This window comes from Python bivittatus, unplaced genomic scaffold (assembly GCF_059951505.1).
Source record: "Python bivittatus isolate LINGU-HERP-01145 unplaced genomic scaffold, Pbiv_v1 ctg000960_np1212, whole genome shotgun sequence".
Lineage (NCBI taxonomy): Eukaryota > Metazoa > Chordata > Lepidosauria > Squamata > Pythonidae > Python > Python bivittatus.
Genome location: NW_028277124.1, coordinates 18,066,770 through 18,094,489, shown reverse-complemented (window position 1 = coordinate 18,094,489; position 27,720 = coordinate 18,066,770). Strand labels below are relative to the sequence as shown.

Here is a 27,720-nt window from a genome sequence, read left to right as displayed (position 1 = left end):
GATTTTAGATCTATGGCTGATTAAAAAGAAAAAGAAAGAAAGTATTTATGACTTATTGGACCCTGTTGTGTTTATACAGAAAAGGAATGAGTAAATAATTGTGTTGTTGGAGATGCAATGAGTATCATGCTTTCTTCAAACATTTTTTGTGATCTCCTAAAGTATCTTAATTTAGTTTGGGGTTTTAATATTTTGGGGTGCCTGTATTCTTCTCAATGACATACCTATTGCATGGAAAATGACAAATGGATAATGGAAACTGATTCTCTGTGCTTTTCAACTTTTGAAAGATAAATTAATGGCCTCAATGTCTCTGTGGATTGAAGATATGATGCTACTTGTGACTTACAATTGAGTTGCTTACAGAATTACATCATACAGGGACAATTACAACAAACTATGGCCATGCTTTATTGAAAGTTTTGAGTAAAACTCTATTACGTGAGTACATGCATAAAGTACCTTTGTGTATTTGTTTCTCTTTCCTTTCTTATTCCTGTTTGTACTGTTTAACTAAATAAACACAGGGAAAAAAATAAAAACAAAACAACTAAGATCCAGTGATATGGCCAGGAAGAGTACAGAATACCCTGTTATCCATCCCCACCTCTTTCTTTCCCTTTTCTCCTTTTTTCCTTCTCATTCATGTAATCTCCAAGGTTCAGAATAAATAAATAAGTAAAAAGATGAAGACAGTGTGGTAGGGGAGGGAGCAGGAGGAATAATTTCTTAGAGTTACTCAATTTGGGAAGGGACAATGAAACGCTTACTGGCCCCACCTGGCCCTAACACCCTAACAACCTGTTGTTGTAGCGTAGTTTAATTAATTAATTAATTAATTAATTAATTAATTAATATCCATTTACTTTAATTCATATTTATTCTGTGTTTACTGTAAACTGCCCAGAGTCACTCTGTAGTGAGATGGGTGGTGACAAATTTGAAAAATAAGTAAGTAAGTAAATAAATAAATAAATAAATACAGTTTAATTGAATAATTAGTTTAGTTGAGTGCTGCAAGATCTGGGCTGCAAAAATCCAAATTATCAGTATATGGCAGAAAAAGTTTGGAGTTTTTGTGTTCCTCTGAGCTTCTCCAGTGTAGATGTGGTCGCCCTAGTTCAACACGCAACAGCCCTGGTCAAGGACATATCTATTAGAAACGGTTTGTTCATGTTGACCCTGATTTATCAGATTGCCTCTGGAACTCTTTCAAGCCAAGAAAGCCCCCAAAACGATTCTGTCATGATTTGACAGAAGCAGGTTTCTATTGCAAAGAAGAATGTCAGCATCCTTACTTCAGAGATGGTCTGCTTTAAGTACCATCACATTCTATGAAATAATATCTAACGGTCTTGGAATTCTGCAGCATGCCATTTTGCTATGAGGGAACCTTGTGTGTGTCCTTTGGAATGGTCTCCAGAAGATGGCCTGCACATTTGCATCTCCTTCATTTTACATCTTACAAATAACCATATGATTCTAACCCAGGGATGAGATAATCAGCAGATCTGTTGGTTTTAATTGCTTTCTCAGCCTCCCAACATTGGATTCATTCAAGCCTATTTCTAAATGAGCATGTGGATTTATTTATTTATTTTTTTAAAAATGCCACATGAACATTATAGTGATTTAAGGGAAGATATCTCCTCCCACTCCTCCTGCCAAGTGGCCCTTAAAGAACTAAACATCAAGATTAAAATAAATAAATAAATAACATCCTTCTGTTAGGCTCGTCTCACGATGACTGCATTCATAGTTTTCTTGACAACATTACAGAAGCTATTTGTCATTGCTTCTTCCACTATGTTTATTTTTTTCTAAATTTCTCAGTCCAGCCAGCACCTCTGGAATTCTAAGATGATTCCCCCATCCAAATATGAAACTAAAACGTCCCTGCTTAGTTTCCACAAACAGTGAAGGACCAGTAAGGGTGTAATTCAGATCAGCAAAATGACCCCTCCCCCCATGTGATAAATTGATGAAAGTTCTAAAGCAATAGCTGGCATGTCATTAAAATAGATAATATGTAAAATTAAGCAAAGGTGCCTTGCATTCACCTAGTAAGGATTCTGCCTATGATTTTCTGCATGGTTCTGTGCTCTGTGTGGTAACTACCTGAAACTTGCATCTCTCCTGTCTCTCTGTTAAAGCATTCAATCACTTTGTGAAAAGGGTCACCTACCCTCAAAGGAGATTTGTTCCATCTCTAGATGAATCACTGACTGGGCTTCTGCTTTCATTTATGATGGCTCCCAAAACAACAGCAAGAAATGAGAAATCGTTCCTTTATTTTCCCGAAAAATTATTTTCTTTCTTTTGAAGGAAACAATGTACAGATTAATTTAAAGAATAATTAAATGTTCAACCAACTACATACATCACTTGAAGCTGCATCTCAGTTGCCACATTTGTGTAACTTTGAGAATTACAGAGCATGCAAAATGTCCTTGGAAACATCACTTGGTACCCTCAAAGAATTCATTTTTTTACTAATGAAGCAGAACATTTGCAGTGACTTGTAATTTAAAGAGAAATGCGTTGTGAAGATTGGTTCTTACTGAATTAATGAGTGCTGTGTACATTTCACAACTGTTTGGGAAAAAAAATTGTATGTCTAAATATTTAAGGCTACTCCTTGTAAATGAAAATGGCTCTATTGTTACATTAGTGGATTATTTTGTTGATCAATAATTCATCCTGTTCACTGAAATGAATACTCAACTCTACTGGGAACCAGAGAGTCAGAATGGATACTGGACAGAGAAAATATATTTCTCTTAAGCTCTGATCAAGGATACATTGAGGTAGAAACAAATAAATTTGGGAACTGGGGTTCTAATTTTATCAGAGTAGATTAGTTATCCACAACCTGGCATGTTCCAGAAGCACTGGACTGCCAGAAAGGCCTTGGGTTGGGAATCTGAGCATAAGGTTACAAATATCGACGAGAGTTTTTTCAACGTAAAGGTGTTGCAAAATTAAGCCAAGTATGTAGCTGACCCTTAACCTCTCCCACCCCAGTTCTAAGCCAAAAACTGTTGTGTTGTTGCATGGAGAACAAGATGTGAATTCTAATACACATTTGACTTTCAATAATGCATGCTTAGGGGGCTTTGCAGGTAAATGCCTCAATATGAAAAGAAAGTGCAAGTTTGTAGAAATAGAAATCAAGAAATATGATTGACAAGTTCTGTAAGATATTACATTAGTCACATTGCAAAAATCCTAATGGAACCCCAACCTATTATGAGCTGCAGAAAGACCAGTGAAAAGCTAAGATGCCCGTTTCTTATGTTTCTTTCTTAATAAAAATGCTGTTTCTCATGGTGTTTGCATCCTCTGCCATGAAAGTTCTATACAGCTTCATATATCTGCAAAGCAAACTTTCCCCACAAATACTTGGAATATCAAATAGGAAAAAATAGATACTGCAGAATATTCAATCAAGCCCATCATTCAACCAAGAGGATTTAAAACTGCTAATTAAAAGAGACACAAACACAATCACACACACACACACACACACACAAACCAGACTGGGACAGAAAAACCAAGTAGGGAAACACTAACAAACCTGATTGAATAGCACACCGAATAGTTGTCATGCTTTTTTTTGCACAGAGAATGAGCTCCATCACAAAAGAACTGGGTAACCAGTAAGGACTCCCCTTTGTTCAAATGTTCAGACCACATAATTCCCTAATTAAATGAAAATCAAAAGGATGACATGCACTTCATGATGTCATCACGCAAATGGCCTGATTATACAACAATGGGCTTAATGCCAATATGTAAGTCACATTATCTGCACAATGATGTCATAATGCAGGTGTTCTCATTTGCCCCCTTTGCCCCCACCCATCCAGATGCTCACAAAGCATGCCTCATAATGCACCAGCATTTCATCTTTGCTGCCACTGCAGAAGGGCACAGAAGAGATATCTATGGAACTCAAAGGTCTTGTTCGGTTCTGGAAATGCATAAACCATTGGAGAATATTGAATAAAGCATTGCCATTGTCAATGTTCTGACAAAACACCTGTCCCCCCCCCCAAAAAAAGGGTAGACTTTTTGGATGGCAACTGAAGCAGGATGCAAGAAACCTGATGCTGAATTGTGCAAGATCATGCCATTAAAAGGCACCATGTGAAGTCACAAAGCCAAAAAACAACAACAGTAAACGCATAAGCACAAAAACTGCATGGATAATGACAGCAAGCTATAATTGGTTGCCATGGAATTGCCTAATTCCATAACTTTGTTGGCCTCATTATTGAAAATAAAGACACAGTTTTAGCATTTTGAGTTGACTGTCAAATATAACTCCAAAACAGACAGCAATATTCGGGAAATGATAGAACAAATCCAACTGGATAAGGGTTTTCAACAAGCTAAGGAAAACCTCTTTCAAATAAGCCCCATTCTTTTCAGTTCAAACAACAATAGCAACCACCACAACAACAACTCAAATTGCTGTGAGAGTTAACATATTAAAAGTACAAGCGAAGAAACTGCCAGAGAAACAAATGTGGCTGGCTCCTCAAAGCTGGATAATTATTAGCAAGGAGCTGAAATGTTTCCTACTAGAAAATGTATCTCTGTGTTTGTGTTTAAGGGGAACCACAATGTTTAATGTTTTTCTGTACCCTAAAAGTCTGTTTTCCACAGGTAAATGATTATTAGTAATATTTTAGTTCTCCATAGTCCTGTTTATTTGATTGGACATCAGATGGACAGGACAACTACCTACAATCATGGAACTTGATATTAACAACATGCACATAAGTGATTAACAAAAAGCACATGAATACCCTTCAAATCTCTTTAACTTCTATCGTGGGGATTTGATCAAATCACCTGCGCTCTATCCTAGTCCCTCTGTGATCAAGGTATACCCCCTGTGATGAAGTCAGCTGCAGTCTATCTCAGACCTGTCTGTGACACTTTTTAAGTATGCAAGATCCATTGGTAAGTATGGAGCCATCTAACATTTAAAATTTTCCAACCTCTGTAACAGATATGGCATTATGGACTGCTACCACTCAACACCATCAAACACAATGTCATCATTATCACCCTCATCAACTAGCAGATATCAGTATTGAAGCTATCTTCATCTGGTTCCAAATACAAACAGTTAAACAGATAGAGAATTATAAGAACATTCTTATGACCAATGTTCACAGTGGAGGATTTGTAAAGTATTTGGCTCTGCAGTATCCTGTTTACATCTCTTTTAGCACAAACTTCAATTAGCTATGTCTGGTCCCTTGCAGATAATGGAGTTTGATGGTATTCATGGTGGTGGGGAGGTGTGTGGAAGATCCCCGGATATAAATAATAGCAATCCATTGTACTTAAATTAGTTTACTGAATTCGTTTCTGTGAAACTAGAACATCAATTAAGAGTTCATTATTTGGACAAAAGGAAAACAAATTAATTAATAACCCAAATGTGTTTTTCAGATATTAGCTTCCTCTTAGCCTTTTCTGGAGTGATTTTATTAATGACTGCAGAAAATGACAAGGAGAAACTGATAAAGAACAGATCATGTATGTAGACAAGATGATTTTCGGTTCTGAACTCAGATAGACTAGGAGACATAAGAAAAGGGCACTTTCTTTCCCAATGTCAGCCCCACTAGGTAGACCAGACCAGAAAATCAACCCCAAAAGAAGGCTAACACTAGTTCTACTGAGATTGGCTGTAATAACAGAAACCTGAAAGTCTGATTGTGCTAGACCTCCTCCTCCTCCTTCTTATAGTCGAGTGAATTACCCTTTTGTCTGTGTAATGGTTCCTGTATATTTCTGTCAGGGTCATATTTCTTACTCCTTATACCTAGATACTGTGAATAACTAGTAAATTATATTTTTTGGCAAATATAACACAAGTTGAATCCATTCTGTTACACACTATAGGTACCCCTTTCTTAATCTTAATATGGGTAGGCAACAGAGCACTAACCTATATGATGAAAAGAATGGAAGTTGAGTAACAAAACCACCTTTCTTGGTTCCTGTCTGCAACACACACACACACACACACATACACCCCAAGCCTGGTACAGTACATTGTTTTAAGCATCAGTGGCAGAATCTGAGAAATGAGCAAAATTATGGCCCAGAGTTCCAAAAGACCAGGGAGGGTCATCCTGTAGCTTCAGATCCACTTTTTGAAGACCTCAGAACCACTCTGACCATGGCTGTTGAAATGCTTACAAAGTTTGTTGCCATATTGAGTTGGGAAACATATGGAAACCGTAACACAAATCCTAAAGGAGGTATATTAAAATAAAGCATGATTTATTTATTTTATTTATTAAAATAAAACTGCCCAAATCAATCCTGCCCACATGCATGGTATGGCCCCATCCACTTTGTGATTCCCAGTGCCCCCAAAATGAGAAGGGTGGCCCTTGGACATCAAAAGTTTGTCTCTTTTTGCAAAACTATCGGCAGAGGTTAGAATTCCCACACAATCTGTACTGTTATGAACAGTAAAGTTTTGATTTTGAAGGAGAACCCAGCAAGCTAATTAAGAGTAAAATTTACTGTCACATGAAAACTGAGGAGATAATACTTATTAATGTTCTATTTGAATATATATCAGTTTGAAGCCTTGTAACAGTACTGCCTTTTGCAGAAATGGATTCTGAATACTAAAAAAATAAAATTAAATTAAAATATCTGACCTAATTAGCTGAGTGACCTAATTCAAAATGAGCCAGAAGCAATAAACAATCTGGGCTAAAGTCTCTCTCTCTCTCTCAATCTCTCTCTGTGTATGTGTGTGTGTGTGTGTGTGTGTGTGTGTGTTTTACTGGGTGCATGCATTGCACTGGGTACAGATTTCTTGGCACAAGGAGGCATGTGTGTCAACAAACAGTTCTCACATATTATCACATCTATCTGTTAGTTTGTTAATTGGGGAACCTATTGCAGTTGTAGAATAATAATAACAAGAGCAACAACATGCCAAAATGATAAATGAAAACACCATGAAAATGAAGTCTAACATTGATAGGATTGCTCGAGTTTTCTGCAAAGGATTCAGAACTTAATGGTAGCCAGAAAAAATAAATAAATCATTGCTTCATTGTTTGTGGCCAAACTAGCAGAGTTTAGATCTAGTTGAATGCTGGATTACTTTCCAAGTTAAACATATTGAGAATTTCCAGAGCAAGGCAAAAAAAGTTTTATTAAGCTAACTAAAAACATTCCCATTCTCTAATGGGAAAAGTCACACATTGCTCAGCTTTTGCCATATTTAGCCATTTGAAATTTGAGAGAACCTCCTTTCTAAGAGTAATTTTGGGGGAACTCAGACAGGCAAGCCTTCTGTTTCATAAATCCTTGGTTTCAAATTCTGTAACTGCAGTACAGCTACTGCCAAATTATGCATCACATTCTTTTCCATGCTCCATGACTAATAAATACCTTTTTTGCCACCAACCTTTTGAACACTGGGATTTATTTTATTTTATTTTTTCCAATAATATAAATCAAAAGTCATCTTATCAGAGATGGCTCATTATATAATGGAGTTCCAAGAGGCTAGATATTTGGAGGGGGGGGGGGTTCTGAAGGGGTGACTTTTTTTAAAAAATATATGGAGCAGCTCTAATAGCAAATGGAAGATGGGAATTAGAACAATTTATAAAACTGCAACCGGTATAATTCATTCCATATTAATTTCAATTGAATTTTACAGCAATTCTCTTGCACCTGTCTCCTCAATTTAAGGAGCCCTTACTGTGCCCTTACTGATACATTAAGTGTAGTTTTGGGAAATTATTAGCAAAACAGTTGCTGTGTTCAAAAAACAGATCACCTGGTCTGACCAAGACTGCATTGGCTACTGTTAGCGCTCACCGATTTTTTTTTTTTTAATGGTGTGATGCGTTATGTGAATTTATTTATTGATTTAATTTATATGGCCACCCATCTCACATGTATGACTCTACAATTACTAAAATGAACTTGAAAATAAGACACAAAAAACACAAACACACAGCAGCCAAAGAATCATAAAAGGCCTTAAACATAGCCATGAAATAGGGTCTGTCACACCCCTGGAGCCCCAGGCTTGGCCCTGATTCATTAGGTTATTAGTTTTGCTATTAATCAGGAATGAGATAAACAACTGCCCAGCCTTTTTTTAAAATACACACACACACACACACACACACACACACCAAAACTAAGTCTAATTGGACTTTTTACATCCCAGGTTCTTCAGCACTGAAGGTTTGGACTATAACTCACACTCACTCCAGCAGAAATAGTTAAGAATTGTGGAAGTTGAAAAGTACTCTGATTATAATTTGTCCTCATATTTCGTTAGTGAGCTCACAGACATGGCATAACTGTTGCCAAGGAAGCTTGGGTATGGTTGAACAAATATGGAGGGATTCCAAAATCAAGAATCAAGACTATTCTTGATATTATTCCAATATTTCAGACTCTGATGTGGTCCTCTCCAATCTAGTTGTCTGTCTGGGACAGCTGAATTAAGGAGATTTAAATAAAATTCAGAAACTACTTTGCTTTAGAGCAAAGTACAAGGGTGGCTTGTTTTCTCTCATTTCATACAAGTCAGTGGATTTACTTGGATGTAAAAGATCAGTTGACAGCAAAATTACTTTTGGGCTAGGAGAACCAAATTGTTTGAGCTAGTTGCTTTCAAAGTATTGGGCAGGGAATTGAATGCTGTAATGCTGCCCCTTATAAACAGTTTTGTGACTACGTGATCAATATGAATTTCATGTCTTGTCTAGCATTTCCAAAGTGTCTAGAAATTAAAAACTCATCAAGTGCACAGCTAATAAAAGAGGTGTGGGGGCGAAAACAACTGATCAGAGGACAAGGTAACTGATAGGACAGCTACAAAAGTATGCAAGCTTCATATTGGCTATTTCTTTCAAAAAACTAGGACAGTGGATATAAGCAAAAACAACTGGAAACTTAATTAAGCAGTCAGCTCTAATGAAATGGGTCATAACCCCAAGCAAATAAATCAAAACATGGATATGCAATATCTACGGTAAGTCAGATAGTTGGGTAGTACAATCTGCAAAATTGAAGATAGTGATATAAACTGCTGAAATACAGTTCTGAAAATAGGTTATAACATTGTACACAGAGTGATGTACAAAAGAGATTATTTAAAGGTTATGATGACTATTAGCATGACATGAAAACAAACAATAATGTTCCTGAATCATGAGATAAATACATCAATGTATTAAAACAACAACAACAACAAAAACATTACTTTTCTTCTATGATAAATATGGACATGGTTCAAAAACAATCTGTTTCAGAAATGCATACTGAAAGCAGAGATGGGTGACAAATTTAGCCCTTGGAATTTCAGACTTGCAGAATATAGAGAAGATCCCAAAACGTCTGAAAAATCAGAACTTCTTATAATGTTAGTATACTGTTAACTAAAGCACACACACCAAAATGTGCATGCTAATGAGAATTGTACACAAAAAAGTGTATTAGTAAAAATATGCATCGAAATACATTTCCTGGGGTTAAGTTAGTTAGAAAAAAGTATGCGCACTAGGAAAAATGTGTATGTAGGTTTGGTGCCAAATTTCAAATTGTGAAGCCAAGTAAAACTTGGGGTCAGAAAGATGAAAATCCAATGAAATGCTTTAATTGCTAATCAGAACGTATTGCTGTACGATCTCCTCTGCTTTTCTTCCTCTTACCTGCCTACTTCAGAAATGGAGTACAGTCATTGATCAATAATATCAATTAGACTTAACAGGCAGCCTTTTACTATGGCAATTTTCCAAGTTTATGCTCCAATCATTGATGCAGAAGAAGACTGACAAATTTTATGGCCAACTTCAATCTGAAAGCAAGCAAGATGTGCTACTTGTGGTTGGAGAGTGGAATGCCAGATTTGGAAATAATAGGAAGAAAATTGTAGTTGGACTACATAGCCTGAGAAATGTAAATGAAATAGGAGAATGATTTATCAGTTTCTGTCAGTCCAATGATTTCTTCATCACTAACAGAGTCTTAAAACATCAAAATATTAGCTTTATAGTCTCCCCTTATGTATGAAACCTATGTACTGAATATATATTGAGGGAGGATGGATTGGATGAACATGAGCTTGGTTTTAAAATGGGAGAAAGAAACATCAATAATCTATATATGCTGATGACACTACTCTGAAAGTTGAAAATGTAAATGATCTCAAAGCTCTACAAATGAAGGTCAAGGAACACATTGAAACAATGGGACTAAAACTAAATATAAAGAAGTTCTAACTAATTAAAATAGGTACCTGCCTTAGAATTGACAATGAAGACAATGAAATCATGAATAGCTTCTGCTTTTAGGATAGACCAGCAGCAGTAAAGGACCCAGCAGCAACCACAAATATACTTAAGGCTAGTATTGGTAGGGTAGTAATGAAGGCATTGGAAAAGATATTCAGTGTTGTGATGAGTCTACACTACAAAGACTAGAATCACACTGGTAATAGTTTTCCCTGTGACGTTCTATAGAAGCAAAAGCTGGACTTGGAAGAAGCAGGATAGAGAAAGTAATGATGCTTTTGAACTTTGCTATTGGAGAAGACTCCTGAAAATTCCATGGACAGCCAAGAAACAAACAAATGGATCATAGAACTACCAATGCAGAGTTCCCACTTGAGGCATAAATAACCTGGTTTACATTATCACATTTTGGACACATTATGTGAAGAACTAGCTCCCTTGAGAAGTCTATAATGTTGGGAAACATGGAAGGAAAGAGAGAATCAGGATGACCAGCAGTAAAGTGAATGCACTCAATGACAGCAGTGATGGGTATTAAATGTGTAGTTAATTAAGAGATGTTCTTTGTACCTAATACTGAAACAGAATACAAAGGCACTCCTTTAGTTACCATTGTTCATAATTGATGAAAAAACCTTCTGTGTGACCTGTTAGGACCTTGGCAACTGCTAGAGAAATTCATTTTTTAAAAAAACCATAAATTAAGTCTCTTATATAATGCAACAGTAAAATCATTATTCCATCAAGGAAAGGATACAGCCAGGGTATACAAATAACAAAATAAAAGTTACAGAACAAGATGGCATGGTCAGATATTTTGTCCAATATTAACAGAAGTTCACATGTGTAGCAGATGATATTTAAAATGAAAACTCACCAATTACACTTCCTGATTTTTGCTCTAACTTTCTAGCATCTATTTCAGAGATTCACCTTAAGATACAGTCATCATAAGAATGTCACTTTCTGCCAAGAAGGCTGTCAAGGTAGGAGGAAAATCAATCTTTCTATCCATTCATCCATCCTCAGTTGGTCCTAATGCTCCAAAATCTGCAAATTTTCTAGCTGGGAAAGATTGACACAATTGTCAATGAAAATTAAAACAAGTGACACTGAAAATCTTCACGCTATAGTGAAATATCTATCTATCTATCTATCTATCTATCTATCTATCTATCTATCTATCTATCTATCTCCTAAAACCTTAAAGAGAAGTGACCAATGAAACTAAATCAGAAACTCAAGTCCTTAAATTATAGCTTAATACCTGAGAAATGAGAATGACTCTCCAGATTAGTAACTGTTCACAAATGACTAATTTATATCAAGAAATGTAGTTATCGTCTATTATTGTAACACATAATACTTGCTCCACTCAGAAGATCCAGTAATTATTTTAAGGACCCCACACTTAAAAGCAGAAGATACAATATCTTCTTTTCAGACTGAACAGGTCAGTAATTTCTTAATGGAATATTCTCACCATTTGGGGTGAGGGGATGTTTTCTTTCTCTTTTTCATGTTGGATGTCTTGTTCTTGTGGATAATGCAAAAAAGCTACTAGACTGATACTTCCAACAGTATGAAAATTAAAAACAAAACAAATCAAAATTGCATTAATGCATCTCCAAGAAACTATGAGAGAAGTTATCCTTTTCCAAAACAAACGTGATACATAGTGATGTAGAGAGAATCAAAAATCTTCTGCCACTTTTCAAATTCCTAGAGAATTCAATCGATGGGTGGCTGGCTGGCTGGCTGGCTGGCTGGCTGGCTGGCTAGATAGATTCACCTTTCACTAATTGCTGACTAATAACCAGTTTCCAGTTATAAAGGCAGAACATTATCAATTCAACACACACAAAATTACTAAGTAACAAATCACACCAATAGCAATATTCCAGTATAGAAGACTTTCCCCCCAGGTTTTTATTTTTAAATCATATGCATTTCCATAAGATGATATGGTCCAGACTTTGCTAAAAAAAATCATAGTTTCCAAGAGAAGTAGTCAGTAGTGTATTAATAAAGCATAGAATAGCTGCTGTTGTTCTTACTCATTATTACTCTATCCTCCCATCACATTCTTCATGCTTACACTGTTTACACTCCTTGCATTCTTACATCACAGAAGTATCCAGACGACCCTTCCTTGTTCTCTTATTTTTTCTCAGAACAACTTCCCTCTTCTCAAGAGCAGCTGAGCATGGGACAGCTTCTCTAGGTCATAAGAAAAGTTTTACCTCTCTGCGAAGGCTAGGGGAAGAATGGCCATGTCAGTATTATCCCCTCCATTTTCTTCCTGCTGCATTCTGCATCACTGTTTTCTGCTCATCAGTGTCAACCGGGTGTGTGTAGAAAAACTTAGAATAGCAAAATAAGCTTTGCTGTTAAATCTGAACTTAACGCTTTTGCTGCCTTGAATGAAAAATATTGATTCATCTGAGAATGTCAAATACTAATTTATGCTTGGGGCCGGTGTTTCTTCATGGCTGGAGCCCAGCATAATTGCCATATCTGGTCTCAGATAGGGCTGATGGCAACAGAGGTAAAAAAAGAGAAAAACTAATGTTCAAGCTTTTACTTCAGTCTGTAAAATGATCCAGCCAAGTCCGTGCCTTTATGATACAAAAGTACAAGATGACTTCTCCAAGGCTCCTTTCATTCTTTTCCAAATTGCTGCCATACTAAAAGGTAGCCATATTGAATGGCAGCAGTTGACACCTTTGTAGCTGTGGACAATCAGCACCTTATTCTACAAGTTACAGCTCCGTGACTCCAGATTAATAAATTAGGGACCACTAAGTATTGAAGAAGTAGGTATGGAGTATATTATGCCAGAGCGAAACTACATCTGAACACATTTCTTCAATAAAATATGGCTCCTAAGCCAATCCTAAACAAACCCAAATTAAATAGAAGCAAACCACTTCCACCAAATATATTTCAAGAGACCAAGTTCTAGAAAAAAAACTTAGAGGAAAATGAGATGGGAAGAATAAATACAGTCTGTCAGGCAAGAAGAAACCTCCCTCCCCCCAACAGAAAGTTGTTTGCTTTATGAAATTCAATGGGGGCAGAGTGCTTTTGAAGTTAAAAATAGGTGACTACTTGGAAAGCTGAGGCGGCAAAAGGAAACCAGCTTGGCAAAGCAAAGAACACATCCACCTTGTTGCTGCATAATTGAAACATCTTAGGTTAAAAGACTGTGACAGAAAAAGCCTTGAAATAAAAATGTTGGTGTGAGCAAGAGGGAGATAGAGAGGAACAAAGCAAGAAGCAAAACAACGGCAGTAATAACAGTAACAATAATAATATGGACAACTCTCAAAAGAACCTGTCTCTTTTTAAACCATCTCATGCAAGTAGATAAAATCAAAGATGTACTAAGGGAATGTCGACCACACAATTATCCTGGCAAATTGGAGACACTAAAATAGACATTGGGGGTGGGGTGGGCAGAATTCCTCAGGAGTCAATATTCTGTACAATAAAAGCACTAACCACAGAAAAGAGGGTGAATTTTCTCAACTCCTAACACTATATTCTCCTCCAGTCTCATTTTGAAAGAAAACGTAGGAGGGATATCCAATCCTCTATTGCTGGATTACAGTTTGTCACGTATATTAACTAATGCTGAACAATGCTTTGGATTCAGTTACAAAAAGGTATTTTGGGGCGCATGCCTGAAAACTCTCTAAGCAGCCGCACAGCTTCCCAAGCTACATGGCAGTTGCAGAAGGAAGTAGCCTTAATCCCAGGAAAAGATGTGGCTGCTTTAAAGAGTTTCACGCAGGTGCTATGTTCATGCTCCAAGGCATCTTTCCCAAAGAATTGTGCAACTCTAACAAATATAAGCATGAGAAAGGGCAAAAGGTCTATTCCCATTTTTGATCGTGAGAGATTTGGACACCACAGAGAGGACCCTACAGAGAGATGCAGTATGTTTTGGCTTCCAAAGTAGATGAAGATAAATTGCATCCTTCAGGGTGGTTTCATATACACACCTTCTCTCCCTGGGTGTCAGAAAACAGCGTTTGGTGGCCTCAAATCCATTAATATCAGGCCCTGTGCACCATTTCTTTCAAATATTCACATTATCAAGAAGTGAAGCTAGAATGCAACCACACCAAATAAAAAACACAGTGCACAGAGACTAGAGATGTGATTGGAAGCAAGGCACTTTCCCATATGAAAGTGGTTCTTATTGCCTTGTAGGCTTGCCTGTTATTTCCCAAAACTGAATGAAGCTTTGTGCATCTATTGTGCATGCTCAGAAGTGCATAACAACGTAAAAAGACCCTTGCCACAGCAGACCATCGGTCCATTTAGTTTAGCATGACCCAATGAATGCCTATATTTCAAGGCACTTATGTTTTAGTTTACAGTTTACAGTTTAGTCCTAGTTTACAGCTGTCAATATTGCTAGTCACTGATGGCCTGATCCTCCGTGAACCTGTCCAGTGCTCTTCTCAAAATTGGTTGCTATTACAACCACTGCTGGTAGTAAATTCCACAGTACAAGCATGTGTTGTGGGGAGGGGGGGGGAGCAGGAATCCTTCTCTTGGTCCTGTATCTTCCTGGATTCAGTTTTTATGGATGTCTTCAAATTCTAACAGTGTGGAAGAGAGGAAAAACCTTGTCTTCATCCACAGTGTCTTTGCCATGCCTGATTTTATATGCCCCTATCCTGCTTTCCCTTACTTGCTTTCTTCCAAGTTGCCCAGTCCCACCTGCTATAGAGTTCCTTCACAGAAGACCTGCTCTTGCTTCCTAATCATCTTGGTTGCCTTCTTTTGTACCATTCTGCCATTCTATTTTCAGTTCCCCACCTAATGATTTCTAGAAGGGAATTTGCTTGTGTGTGTGTGTGTGTGTGTGTGTGTGTGTGTGTTTACAGCAGTTGTATCCTGAGTCGACATTTGCACCAAACTGTCCACTGTCACCCCAAGAACCCTTTCCTGGTCAGTGCCTGCCAGACTGGGTCCCAGCCAAAGAGCCTCTGGCTGTTGAAAAAGCCCATTAAAGCTGTAGAAAAAAAAAACCTTTGGAGAGGTGGGAAGCAAAACAATAAGGCAGCTTCAAATTTAGTAGTAAGGGAGCAGCATTACTTTTCAAACATGCTCAGCATGAATCTTTGGTGAAGGGTTGTTGTTTTTTTTAAACTTAGCACAGGCCTAATATAGACATGTAGCCTTCATTTTATCCAAGTTTCTGCAATATATGTCCGTTGCCATTTTATACTGGAATGGCATTAATAACTCTTTTCTGTTCCCAAAATGTATCAAATTATCCCAAAGGCATTTGATGTGCCTCTTGTTCTTCACGTCAGGAGCGTGACACACCCTCATAAAGTTTTCCTTTATGTATTGTTTGGTACTTTATTTGTATACACCTTTCAAAACAAGATGTGTTTCTAAACTAGTCATAGTTGAAACACTTTTAAAACACTTGGATTTAGAACAATATAGAGTTAAATTATTCAGCCCAGATTTCTTCAGGAATTTCAAGAGAGGAAGGAATTTAAAACTGTGGTTAGATACTAACATTAAATTGGAGCAGAGGAATATTCCATCCTGGAAGGAACGGGCAATAATTTACCATTTATGGAGAGAGATGGGCAAAGGTTTCATCCTGCTGTTCTTTCCTTTACAAGCAAAAACTTTGGGGCAGCTTTAAGAAGTAGCAAAGCTTAACTTGAGCAGCTGGTTGGCAAGGAACTCAACAAAATGGTCCACTGAAAACAATATTATGTTTAATGACAGATTATCCAATGGCTTCTGCGGGGAGGAGGCTAAAAAAGGGCAAGATGGAAGCTGTACTAGCAGGCTGGGAGCCCACCACTTTTGTACATGTGTCATTGCTGCACACACGCAACAGGGCAAGGCCTCAATTGCACTGCTTTAGCCACCACTGTGACTGTTTTGACACCCACACCCCCTATACAGAGGCTGAGGAAGTTCTCCCAGGAACATTTATAGGGTGAACAGGATCACTCAGTGAAGGTTCACTTAACCTGGCTGAGTCCATCTTCTCTCCAATTAGAGTCCACAGGGTTCAGAGAACTTTCCCTCTCTATCATATTAGATTTTTTTTTCTTTTAATGATTCAGGTGACCTCTGAGCAAAGAGAGAAAAGAGACCTTCTATTAGGATTTACATTCTTGACATTTGTTTGAGTCCCATCCTTTAGCTTAATCGTCACTTCTCTTCCTGCACAAAGGTTTATAAACAACGGAGGAAGCATTTCATAATCTGCCAGGTATAAAATTGCTTACATGAATATTCTGTGTGGGTGTGTTTTTGGTTTTTGAAAAAATGAGGAACAGAATCCATGAAGGGAGAAAGCTTTGGAAGTCACTTTACAATACCAAAGGACATTATTTTTTATAATGACAATCCCAAATATATTTATTTCAAATCTTTTTTCTTTTTTCCTTCTAACAGAAGATGTGAAAAACCTTTCTTTTCAGGATTAGGCTATTTGCTGTGCTTTGCATGAGAATTTTCATTCTCTAGTCAGTTAGGTATAGTAGACATTCAATATTTTATCTGAGAAAGATGGCTCCTGATTAATGAATTGTAGTCTAGATATTTGGATTATTTCCTTGTTTCTTCCCTCAGCCACTTGTCTCCAAGGTAAATCCATACTCCATTTGTCTCAAATAAGGGAGGAAAAAAGAATTTCATTGTGAAGTATTTATCAAAACCGAAGGCTAAGGGGGGAAAAAAATCTTTTATTTATTTATTGATATATGTCTACATAAAACCAGTCATTCCAATAGGCTGCAGAGGATGAAAAAAGAATTATAGCCTATGTAGTGAGATTAATAACACTTTCAGACACTATCTAGACTGTTTCTTTCATCTTGTCATTATTAAAATACTGTTACTTTAAGGACACATGGCTGAGTTTGTTTTTTTTCCCCTTTATACTTCTAATATCTTTCAGATGGAAACCTCAGCTTGGAACCCCAGCATATTCTTCATGCTTTGGCAAAGGAGTGGAATAATAATAAAGATCTTCTTCTTGTTGTTTGTTTTTTGTGCTATGCTATTCCTCCATAAATAAAAACATAATAACAGACAGACTACAAACAACAACATGACAGAGCAGCCACTATGATCCATTGGCAAATGATCATTTCCGAGTTTCCCAAATGTGGTATAGTCACAACATTGAAAAAAGTGGTTGAAAAAGATGATGTTAAAATGGCCATCTAGAACACAGCACACCAGATACAACAATAACTGAAAGGAGATAGACAGACAGACAGAGAGGATGGATGGATGATACATAGACAGATGATGGATGGATGGATGGATGGATGGATGGATGGATGGATGGATGGATGGATGATACATAGACAGATGATGGATGGATGGATGGATGGATGGATGGATGGATGGATGGATGGATGGATAGATAGATAGATAGACAGATATCAAAATAGAATGCATAAGATCTTGAAAAGTCATCATAGCTATTGGTGCATTACGCAGAATATCAAATCAATCAAACATATTTTTATAAGACTTAAATATTTTGGGAATATCAACTGTGGAAAAAGAAAAAGAAAAATAAAAAGAAAAAGAAAAAGAAAAAGAAAAAGAAAAAGAAAAATAAAAAGAAAAAGAAAAAGAAAAACCCTTACTGGGTTCTATTATATCTTAATATGTTATTTGAATTATCTGTTTGTTTGTTCTAACTATTTATATGCTACCTATCTCACAGCAGTGACTCTGAGTGGAGTACAATTTAAACACTCCAACTAATAAATGTCTGAGGTTTCTGGCTTGAACTTGAATTTCCAAAGAATCCCAGCAAACAATGTGATTCCTTTTGTTTGCTCTTTCTATCACATTATTTCTTGATGAATAAAAAACATAGTCCTTGGTAGGAGGGTGCACCATTTCAACAGCAGTGCTTTTCGAGGTGCATAGTCATTCTCAAACTGCCCGTCGTGTTTTCTTATTATTATATCAGGCCAAATGCTTCAAAATTTGCTACTAGATCCAGAGACAACCTTGGATGAGAGTGAAATTTATACCAAATATATGTGAGCCTGCAGAAATACTTAAAGGTTGCACAGTGTTCCACCCATCATATTATAGGCATATATACTATGGGAGATTGGGATTGACTAGGAAAAGATACAGTGCTTTGATTAGGAAAAGATTTAGTGTCCTGTGGCAGAGGCAGTAAGGGAAATGGCTTGCAATGAGTCATGCCTTATACACCACAAGGACACCGGTGATTCTCAAAAAAAGCTTCCATACTCTCCTCGTATGCTGTTGGCACTGCACTCCTGTACATCATTCTGTTCTCTCACCAGCAATGAAGGCTCTTAACTTTTGACTTGGCTGTAGCGCAGGAGAAATCACCATGAAGACCACATTGCATTGCTCCCATTCTTGTCAAGCTGCGTTGGGCCATAACACCATCTCAGCAAGATCTTGTAGAAGGGTGGCTTTGTAGCTCTCCCTAACGCTGACTGGTCGTGTTTTGTATAAATGCCTTGTTAAGCTAAGGATGAGCACAAGGGTGTGGTGCTGGCTGGATGTTCTGGGGGGTTTTGCAGGCTGATGAGAATTAGCTTCTGAGGGGTTTGGTGGGTGAAAATCCTGTCATGTGGAAAGGGCCCACTTCTTCTGTATTCCTATGTCTGTAAACTGGAGCAATCATCAGTCTTGCAGGCAAGAGGCTGAAGCTCAATGTATTAAGTTCCCCTTTTCAACTGTTAAAAGATCTATAGGCAGAAAACCTATTCCCTGCCCAGATCACCCTTCACTGAACCTTCTCTACCCTTTCTGTGTACTGAAGTTCACCCTGTCTTCTTGTATTACAAGATGTTTCGTGAAGAGAATAGCTTTCTGATGGATCTTTTGGCTGAAGCCTTAGGCTTGGGATTTCAGCGTACCTCTGGCTCCATCCATTACCTTCTCAGAGCTCAAGGATGTCCTTCCATGGTGGAGTAAGCAAGGCATCTTACTCCAAAGCGTAGCTGTGAGCTTTTCTCCTGCTGTCTAGAGTACAGCACATGCAACTAGCATCTAGTGCTGTATATAAAAAGCTGGAGGCATCTCTGGACATTTTGTTGCATTCACCTTTCATCCGACATAAATTCAGTGAGTTGGAACTAACCAGTTCGTCCTTGCATACATGAGCAAGAAATCTGATGAAGTAATTCTCCCTGATCATCACAGCAAATTAGTCATGTAATCTACTGACTTGGAAGGATTCTTCATGGCACCCGGCCTAAGGGCTACTCTTTTTTCAGAAGTGCTAATTTTAAAATAGTTTAATAGACACAGTTATCTAAACAGGTGTGGACACACCCTTGAATTGCTCTCACTCAGCATTAACTTCAAACATTAAAAAAGAAAACTAAAGACATTTCTTGCGTGATGAAAAAAAAAAATTCTCTGCTTTGCATCTTGTGGTATTTGAGGACACGATTAACATATCAGAAGTGCCTCAGAAAGAATTGGAATTAATTACAGTACAAAAGAGAGCTTATTATGCAAATGAGCATGGTGCAAGAGTATATGAAACTCTAATTGGCTGTTTAAAATATGAACAAAATACACACACATACACATAAACAAATTTCATTTGCCGTGAACGCTAATAATAATTGCAAAATATTATTTTGCAAGAATTAAACCTTTCAAAGAGGAAAATTTGTTTCTCAACATTTGCCCCACACAGCGTTAAAGATGCACGGGCTATGCAAGATGGCTGCTTCAAGGGTCAGTACTTATCACACCATTTTCCAGTGTGTAAGAGGAGGGAGAGAAAAACAAATATTACCACAAGAACAAACATCCCATTTATTACTTTTCCATGGAATCCCCAGTACTCTTTGAAGAGCAAACACCTTATGTGGGCAGCCTTATCACATATTCCCTAGTACAATTCCAAGCTTTATTCCTTTGCAGTTAAATAAGCAAAAAACAAAAGAAAAGAAAAATAATGACTATGACCACAGCATGTCCTCTCTGACCAGAGATAGTACTGAAAAAACAACTATATGCTAATACTGACTCATAAACAATAGCTACCTAGTACTGAGTAGAGCGATTGCCCCTTTGATCTAGTGGTGAAGGTGCTGGACCAGCAGTGAGGAAATCCAAGTTCTAGTCCTGTCAGGCACAGAAGACAACTGGGTGATCTTGGGCCAGGCCAGGCCCTCTCTTTGAGCCTTAGCAAGAATGCAATGTCAAACCCCTTCAAAAATATCTTGCCCGGAAAACTGCATGAATTTGGCAACACTCACTTGAAGGCACAAATACATTAAGTAGGCTATTCGTATTGTCTCTATGACAGTTTATTGACTGGTTGTTTACGTGCCATCAAGTCATTTTCGACTGTTGGCAACCACAGACTTTTTTTTTCTTCATGTTGAATAGACAGTTCATAGCAATGAAATAATATGGAAACTGGAATGCTGTACATCTACCCAATGGATATTGATGTCAGCCCCACTAGGTAGACCAGACTAGGAAATCAACTCCATTAACTCAGACTAAAACTACTTTTATTGAGATTGGCTATAATAACAAAATCTTGCAAGTCTGATTATTTGTACCTCCTCCTCCTCCTCCTCCTTATGCTTCAGTGAATTAGGGAGGCATCTGCCTGAACTGTTTCCACAATCTCATTGTTGCCATAAAAAATGCTTCAGCCCCTTTTATCTAGGCAACAGACCTTGCATACTTCTGTCAAGATCATCTTCCTTACTCCTTACAATGGATAAGTTTGGACATAGTATTGCAACATGAGGAACCAGCATTTTCTCCAACTTAGAGCTCCAAGGGAGGGAGGGAGGGAGGCAGACAGACAGACAGACAGAGGTGCACACATATACAAGTATATATACAAACACAAATAGTTTGCCTTTTTTGTGAATCACCGGTGTCATGTAGAAACACCCAGCAATAATTTCATGAACAGTTGCTTGCAAAAGGACTTCTGATCTATTCTAACACCCCTACAGGGTGATGAGAAATCACTGCAGAAAGCAAAAAGCTCTCTTTGCATGATACATCAGGCCACCCAGTTGGTTTATGGGGCTGTGTGTCAACACCTTATTCCCTAGACTTACTAAAGTCCAAGACTAAGCTGATGAGAGTGGATTCTCAGAGTGATAAAGAGGCTAATCGCCATTAGGTTAAACAATATCCAGATATACACCAGCCTGCTTTCTCAGACTTCCTACATCTTACATTGAAAGTGCATGAGAAAGAAAGCAAGAAGCTAATGGTTTTGAACTGTCTATATATAAGTTTCAAATTTAAAGCAAAAATACTCGATGTAATTCTTATTTTCTTAATACAACTTACTAACCAGAGCTCAGAGAGACTTGTTCTTTGGTTGTTCGCTTCCAGTCCTGATTGCTTCTAGAGCGTTCTGAGAGCTCAGTGGATTGTGAGAACACAGTTCCATTTCCAGTTAGCTAGAATTTGAGACCAACTGCTAAATTCCAGCTAACCAGAACAGGTGCTATGGATTCACATGATGTAATTAAGCTGTTGATAAGCCAAGTGGAAGGAAGATACCCACAGCTCCACTAACCAAATAGGATGACAATGTGTTGTGTGTATATATGTCATAAAATGTTGTGGGCTTACAACTCTTGAATCATGAATTCTGAAGCTTAATCCCAGGTTCTTACAGAACTTGGAAGAAGAAGAAGGAAGAGAACCCTTAAAACTGCTACATCTGGTGAAGATGGGTGAGAAAGTCCAAAGAAGCAAAACCAGCTGATTAATAAACCTGGATAGAAGGTTTTGAATGTACAACAGTTTAAACTCTGTGTTTGAATCCCAGTGTGTTCAACTAGGCAAGTAATGCTTTTAGAGTTGTCTTATCTGGCTCCCAGTCATAAGGTCACCGGCTCTAATGCTTCCACAGCAGGACTGATACAATATGTCTCCTTCATGCTGGGAACAGATGCCCCTACCAAGACCTACCAAACCTGGCCAGCATGGAAGGGTGACTATTTTATCTGGTTCACAAAGTTTCAGATTTATCTATCCCAACTCATCTTAGGAGAAAAATTGTCTGGTATCATAGGCCTTATCTCTGTTGGAAATCTCTTAATATTATGAGCATACGGTTTATTTTTTGTAACGATTCACAAAGCACCCAAAACGTACTTTAAGGGACAATTTTGAAAAATGCCTTCTCATCTGAAAATGGAAACATTTACTTTACAAAAGGTGCAAAAGATTCTCTTTAAAAATTACTGTGAAGCTGTTAAGCAGGGTGGTTCCTGCTTAAAGCCAAGCTGTAACCAAGGACTTGCTTAAACATTCATGCAGGCCTTTGTCAGACTGTGTATCCTCCACAGTAGAGGACTGTTGAACAGCCTACAGCATTAGGATTTGATTTTTCTGTTGGCAGGTTGGGAAACAGCAATCTCAGTAATGAGTAGTGACTGAAGTTCGACATGCAGAAACCAGAGCATGCTCCTTAAGTGGTTTCAAATAAGAGATGCCTGAATGAAGGGGGAAAGAGAAGCAAGGAAACATGACCCCATGATCAGTGCTGACGTCAAGCTCTTCTCCAAAACTACTAAGCCAAGCCTTATCGAGCCAACTTATGCCACTATTTTTTAAATTACGCTGGGAATTCTTCTGAATTTGGTGTTCCATCTGTGACCCAGTTCCATAAGATGAAATAGACTCCCTTGTTTGCAAGAGTTCATACAAATCTTCTAAGCAGCAGGAGTTAGAGAAAGCATCCAGACCGAGAAATACAATCTTTGCAAGTTCAAGATTTACCTGACATGATTTCTAGACTTCCCAAACTAAGGTGTGAATCAGAACTTAGCTATAAATGGCATTAGAATATCTGATACATTGTAAGCATCTTTACTTATGAACCCCAAGTTTTATGGGGGAGAGAGGGGGGGGTCCATATTTGGGGAAGATTCCAAAATTGTATCTAGCTAGGTATCATAAACCTTCTAGGTAATTCTGCTTCATACAGCGAGTTTCCCTCTAAAGTACCAAGGTTTAGATGAGAAGAAATCACCATACTTCTCCTTCTCCCCCTTCTCAGAAATATATTCTTCACCCAGCAAGATTGGAAGAATTGAAGGCAAGAGAGCATCTATACATCCATGCCTATTGACAACATTTGATATGAAGTGCGTGAATAGTGGAAAAATCCTGTTAAAATATCAGCAGCCACTTAAAAATAAACAAATAAATAAACAAATAAATGGATATACTGATTGTCTATCCAAAATGTCAAATTAAGCCCACAATTGCATTTTAAGAATCAATTCAGCTAAAAATTAATCTGGCTTCGTCACGGAGCAAGCTCTGAAAAATTGATTTCCATGGTCCAGCACAGAGTTGATGGCAGACACAATTTTTGCAAGCTGGGCTGCTGAGGCAGAGATTTGCCTTCAAGGACCAGCGTTTTCTCTTTTTCCCCAACTCACCATCTTGCAATGATCACACCTAAACAATAAGGTGTTTCACCTTATTCCAGCCTTATCAGTTTCAATTCTAATTCATGTTTAGAGTAATATTTACAGAAATTTGAAACAAACCACAGGAAAATGGAAGAGAAGAGAAGAGAAGAGAAGAGAAGAGAAGAGAAGAGAAGAGAAGAGAAGAGAAGAGAAGAGAAGAGAAGAGAAGAGAAGAGAAGAGAAGCTGATTATAATACGTAACTGCTAGCTTTAGACTCCTGACAATCACCAGGGGGAAAATTCAGCAAGCATGTGGTGACATTCCCAAGGGAGAGGTATAGAATCCTACAATCATTGAAAGTAAGAGATATGCTAGACAGGTACAAAGGAAGGGGGAAAGGGGGTGGGGGTGCATACCCAGCTGCAGTCGCTCTATATTATGAATGGAGAGAACCTAGCTTTCTGCTTAAATCTTGGGTCTCTATCCTCATCCTTACAAGTCTCTGTGCTCTACCTATTCTTCCTTGTCTCAGCAGGCCATAGGATCAAACAGACCTTGGCTGATGTGAAAAGCTCAGCATGGATTTGGTCCTGATTAGTACTAATTAGGAATTACCTGGAAAGCTGTATCCTAGACTGGGAAATCACCATTACCATCACCATCACCATCATCATCATCATCCCAGAAGAAGAAAAACTATTTTTGTTCCATGTTTTGATTTTCCAGAATGTGACCCACCTGGAATGATTTGTCACTTTGTGTTTGTTATATGAGTGAAGCAAAACACATTTTCCATTTTGTACACACTCCTAGAACATACCAATATGAAAATACATGTTCCTTAGCTTACGTTTATCCCTTGATGACATCAAACAGTATTATCAGCAATAGGCCTGTAAGGTAATTCCATTATGCATCCTGCTGGGAGTTTCACTCTGGACAGATGGATCCTCTAGTAAGAACTGACTCCCCTTAGTTCCATCATCTTCTGCAAACAGATCCAACTTTTTTTTCTTTTCTTTTTACATGTATAAGGGGGCCAGGGAATTGCATGTTGTTGTTGTTGTTGTTGTTGTTGTTGTTGTTATTATTATTATTATTATTATTATTTTAATGTCCTGCAATTTCACCATTATTATTATTATTATTATTATTATTATTATTATTATTATTATTATTATTTTAATGTCCTGCAATTTCACCACCGCATATTCACCACATCAATAATCTTTCCCATAGCACTTTCTGTGAACCACCCTGGAAAAATCTGACCAATTGTTAAGAGCAATTGTTAAGATAAAATAACATGAGTAAAATAGCAATGCAAAACAAAGCAAAGCAAAGCAAAGCAAAGCAAAATAATAAAATAAAATAAAATAAAATAAAATAAAATAAAATAAAATAAAATAAAATAAAATAAAATAAAATAAAATAAAATAAAATAAAATAAAATAAAATAAAATAAAATAAAAAAAAAAAAAAAAAAATAAAATAAAATAAAAAAAAAAAAATAAAATAAAATAAAATAAAATAAAATAAAATAAAAAATAAAATAAAATAAAATAAAATAAAAAAAAAAAATAAAATAAAATAAAATAAAATAAAATAAAATAAAATAATGTTCTACATGAACAAGTCCTGCTCCTTCCAGTCATTCAGCAAGGGACATTCTGAGGCCAGGGGCGGGGGGGGGGGATTCAACAGCAACTAGCTGAGTGAAATAACTTTAGAATCAGAGATATATAATCCTTATGCAACATTTTACCAGAAGCTATCATGGGGGCACCAGTTTAAGTGGACCTCTTGAAAAAGGATCAGGTAAAAGGACAGACCTATGCAGAACTATTAGGTCTTGAAGCCAAATGGGAAGTCCATGTCTACCTTCCCTTGCATGGGAAACAAACAGTGGAGAAAGGCTTGTGCGCTTCTTCGAAGCAACTGACAGATTACATTTGGAATTAGATTGCCCCTGGGTCTCATTCAGAAAAGCAGTTCTATATTCTTACAGTCCTTCCTGATATACTTAGAAACATGACCCAGTTTCAGATCAGTGTAACTAAACCTTACTTCGTATAGGGGGAAGATAAGTTACATGTTTAGCAAACTGTAGCTTGACCCTGCATAACTAGGTCCACAGAACTAGACGCTCCTATTAAACTGCATATACTCAGCAGTGCTCATTATTAAAAAGTACAGTATCAAGGAACTCATTAAAGTGTGAAATTACAACAGCAGCAACAGCTAAAAATTTAATATAAAGATAGTCACAAAGGTGAGATCAATACCAGCAGGTAACCTTCTGTAAGAAGCTCTTCTTTTTCTCAGAAGGGTGGAGGGAAGGGAGAAAGGAACAGCATGTGCTTATGCACTAAAGCAAATTCTATAGTTCATCATTTTAAATAAACCATCAGTCTTGTCTTTCATTAAGAAGCTGAGTGGATCTGATTGGTTTCTGTTAATGTCACCTCTTAGGAGCACAAGGATAAGACACAACAGCTTCTCCATGCCTCTAATGCAACTCTGGGTTTGAATTCTAAGGCAAATGCCCCCAAAGTCCAATTTTTCCCCCTTCCAGTCTAAATTATTTAATCTATTGTATTTCATGACCTCTACCATCTCTATGTTGGGTGTTTTCTCATTACCGTCATGGCAGCCAGTGAGATGGAGAAGAGGCAAGAAAATATGCTGGGGGTAATATATGCTAATAGTGGTTAAGGTTTTGGCAGAGGACCTGAGAGATCCACATTCAAGTTCACCTCCAGCCATGGAAACTCATGGGAAAACTTTTAGTTCAACCCACCTTGAGATAGCCGGGGGAGGTAGGGGAAGAAAATAATTGGAGGACACAGTTATATGTAACTTACTTAAGTTCTTGAGTGAAAGGCAGGGTTTAAATCTAACAAATAATCAAAACAGAATAAAGAAAAGGAAATATATATTTTATATAAAACAGACATGAATCAGAATAATGTAAGGACTCACAGCTAATGCTTCAGTGCTTGCCATCTCTCAGCCAGGTTTGCAAAGCCCTTGTTGACGCTCCAGAGAGCAATTGCTAATTAAGAGAAAGCAGGAGAAAGTAAGAATTGCCACTCTTGAGCCCAGAAGGAAGCCATTCTCGAGAAGGATACTTAGGCGTGATGCTCTCCTCAGCAACTTTCCCAAAAATTCTATTTGCTATTGAATAGCCCAGATACCGGAAATTACTCATTTATGGACATACTTGTTGAAGTAGTAAAGAAAAGCCATCATTTGTGACCAAAAAATAATCATGGTTATCCCCCCTTTTCTAGTTAGCCATTCCAGAACATGGCAATCTTTGAAGTCAACTGAATCAAGAAGAACGTTTCAGCTTTCAGTCCAACCACAGAGTGAGAGCAGAATAGGTAAGACAGAGGATTTTGCTCAGTTTTTTGTACTTGGTTTGGGCTTCATATCACCCTAGAGTAAACATCATCCAAATAATGCTTTGCAGGGGAATCTGCTTGCAAAATTCAAAGAATAAGGCTCCAGTTTTCTATAAAGTTAGACATTCAAATCAACATGCTATATAAAAAAATATAATATAAACACATTCATTTTCTCACATTAAGTAGAACTTGTTAGCTACCTGGCAATGTTTTTCCTGATTTTGCCACTCCATTTGCATTAAATATTTAAGCTTATGCCTCAAGATTTGCACATTTTAATGAGTGCCGTGCTGTGTTTTCACCTACACCCACTGCTCTGTACTGTACTTGTACTTTGAATGGAAGTTTCATTTACCATATGGCAAAATAATACTGGGCCAGACACTAGCACATACAATCAGGAGGACACATTAAAATAACAGTGCTTATCTGTAATTCTATGCTGCGGTAGCAGTGCAAGGAGTAAATAAATAAGGGGCAAAATAAAAGACGGAAGACAAAGTCAGTGAAAATATACCACTCAGTTTCTTTGTAAAGCCATTTTAAGTACTGCTACTTAAAAGAGAGAG

The 27,720-nt window shown here is 37.4% G+C and overlaps 1 protein-coding gene across 4 annotated transcripts in view; it reads right to left on the bottom strand.

The window, feature by feature from the left end:
* PCDH7 (protocadherin 7) overlaps positions 1 to 27,720 on the bottom strand; it is a 417,613-nt gene that overhangs the window by 73,148 nt on the left and 316,745 nt on the right. Inside the window, exon 3 of one of the 4 annotated variants that reach the window (XM_088131404.1) lies at positions 26,724 to 26,796. The exons of the other annotated variants lie outside the window; for them this stretch is intronic. Within the exon in view, the coding sequence (XP_087987530.1) occupies positions 26,726 to 26,796 (71 nt within the window). The 3' untranslated portion in view covers positions 26,724 to 26,725. The remainder of the gene's footprint in view (positions 1 to 26,723; positions 26,797 to 27,720) is intronic. 4 annotated transcript variants of the gene reach the window in all.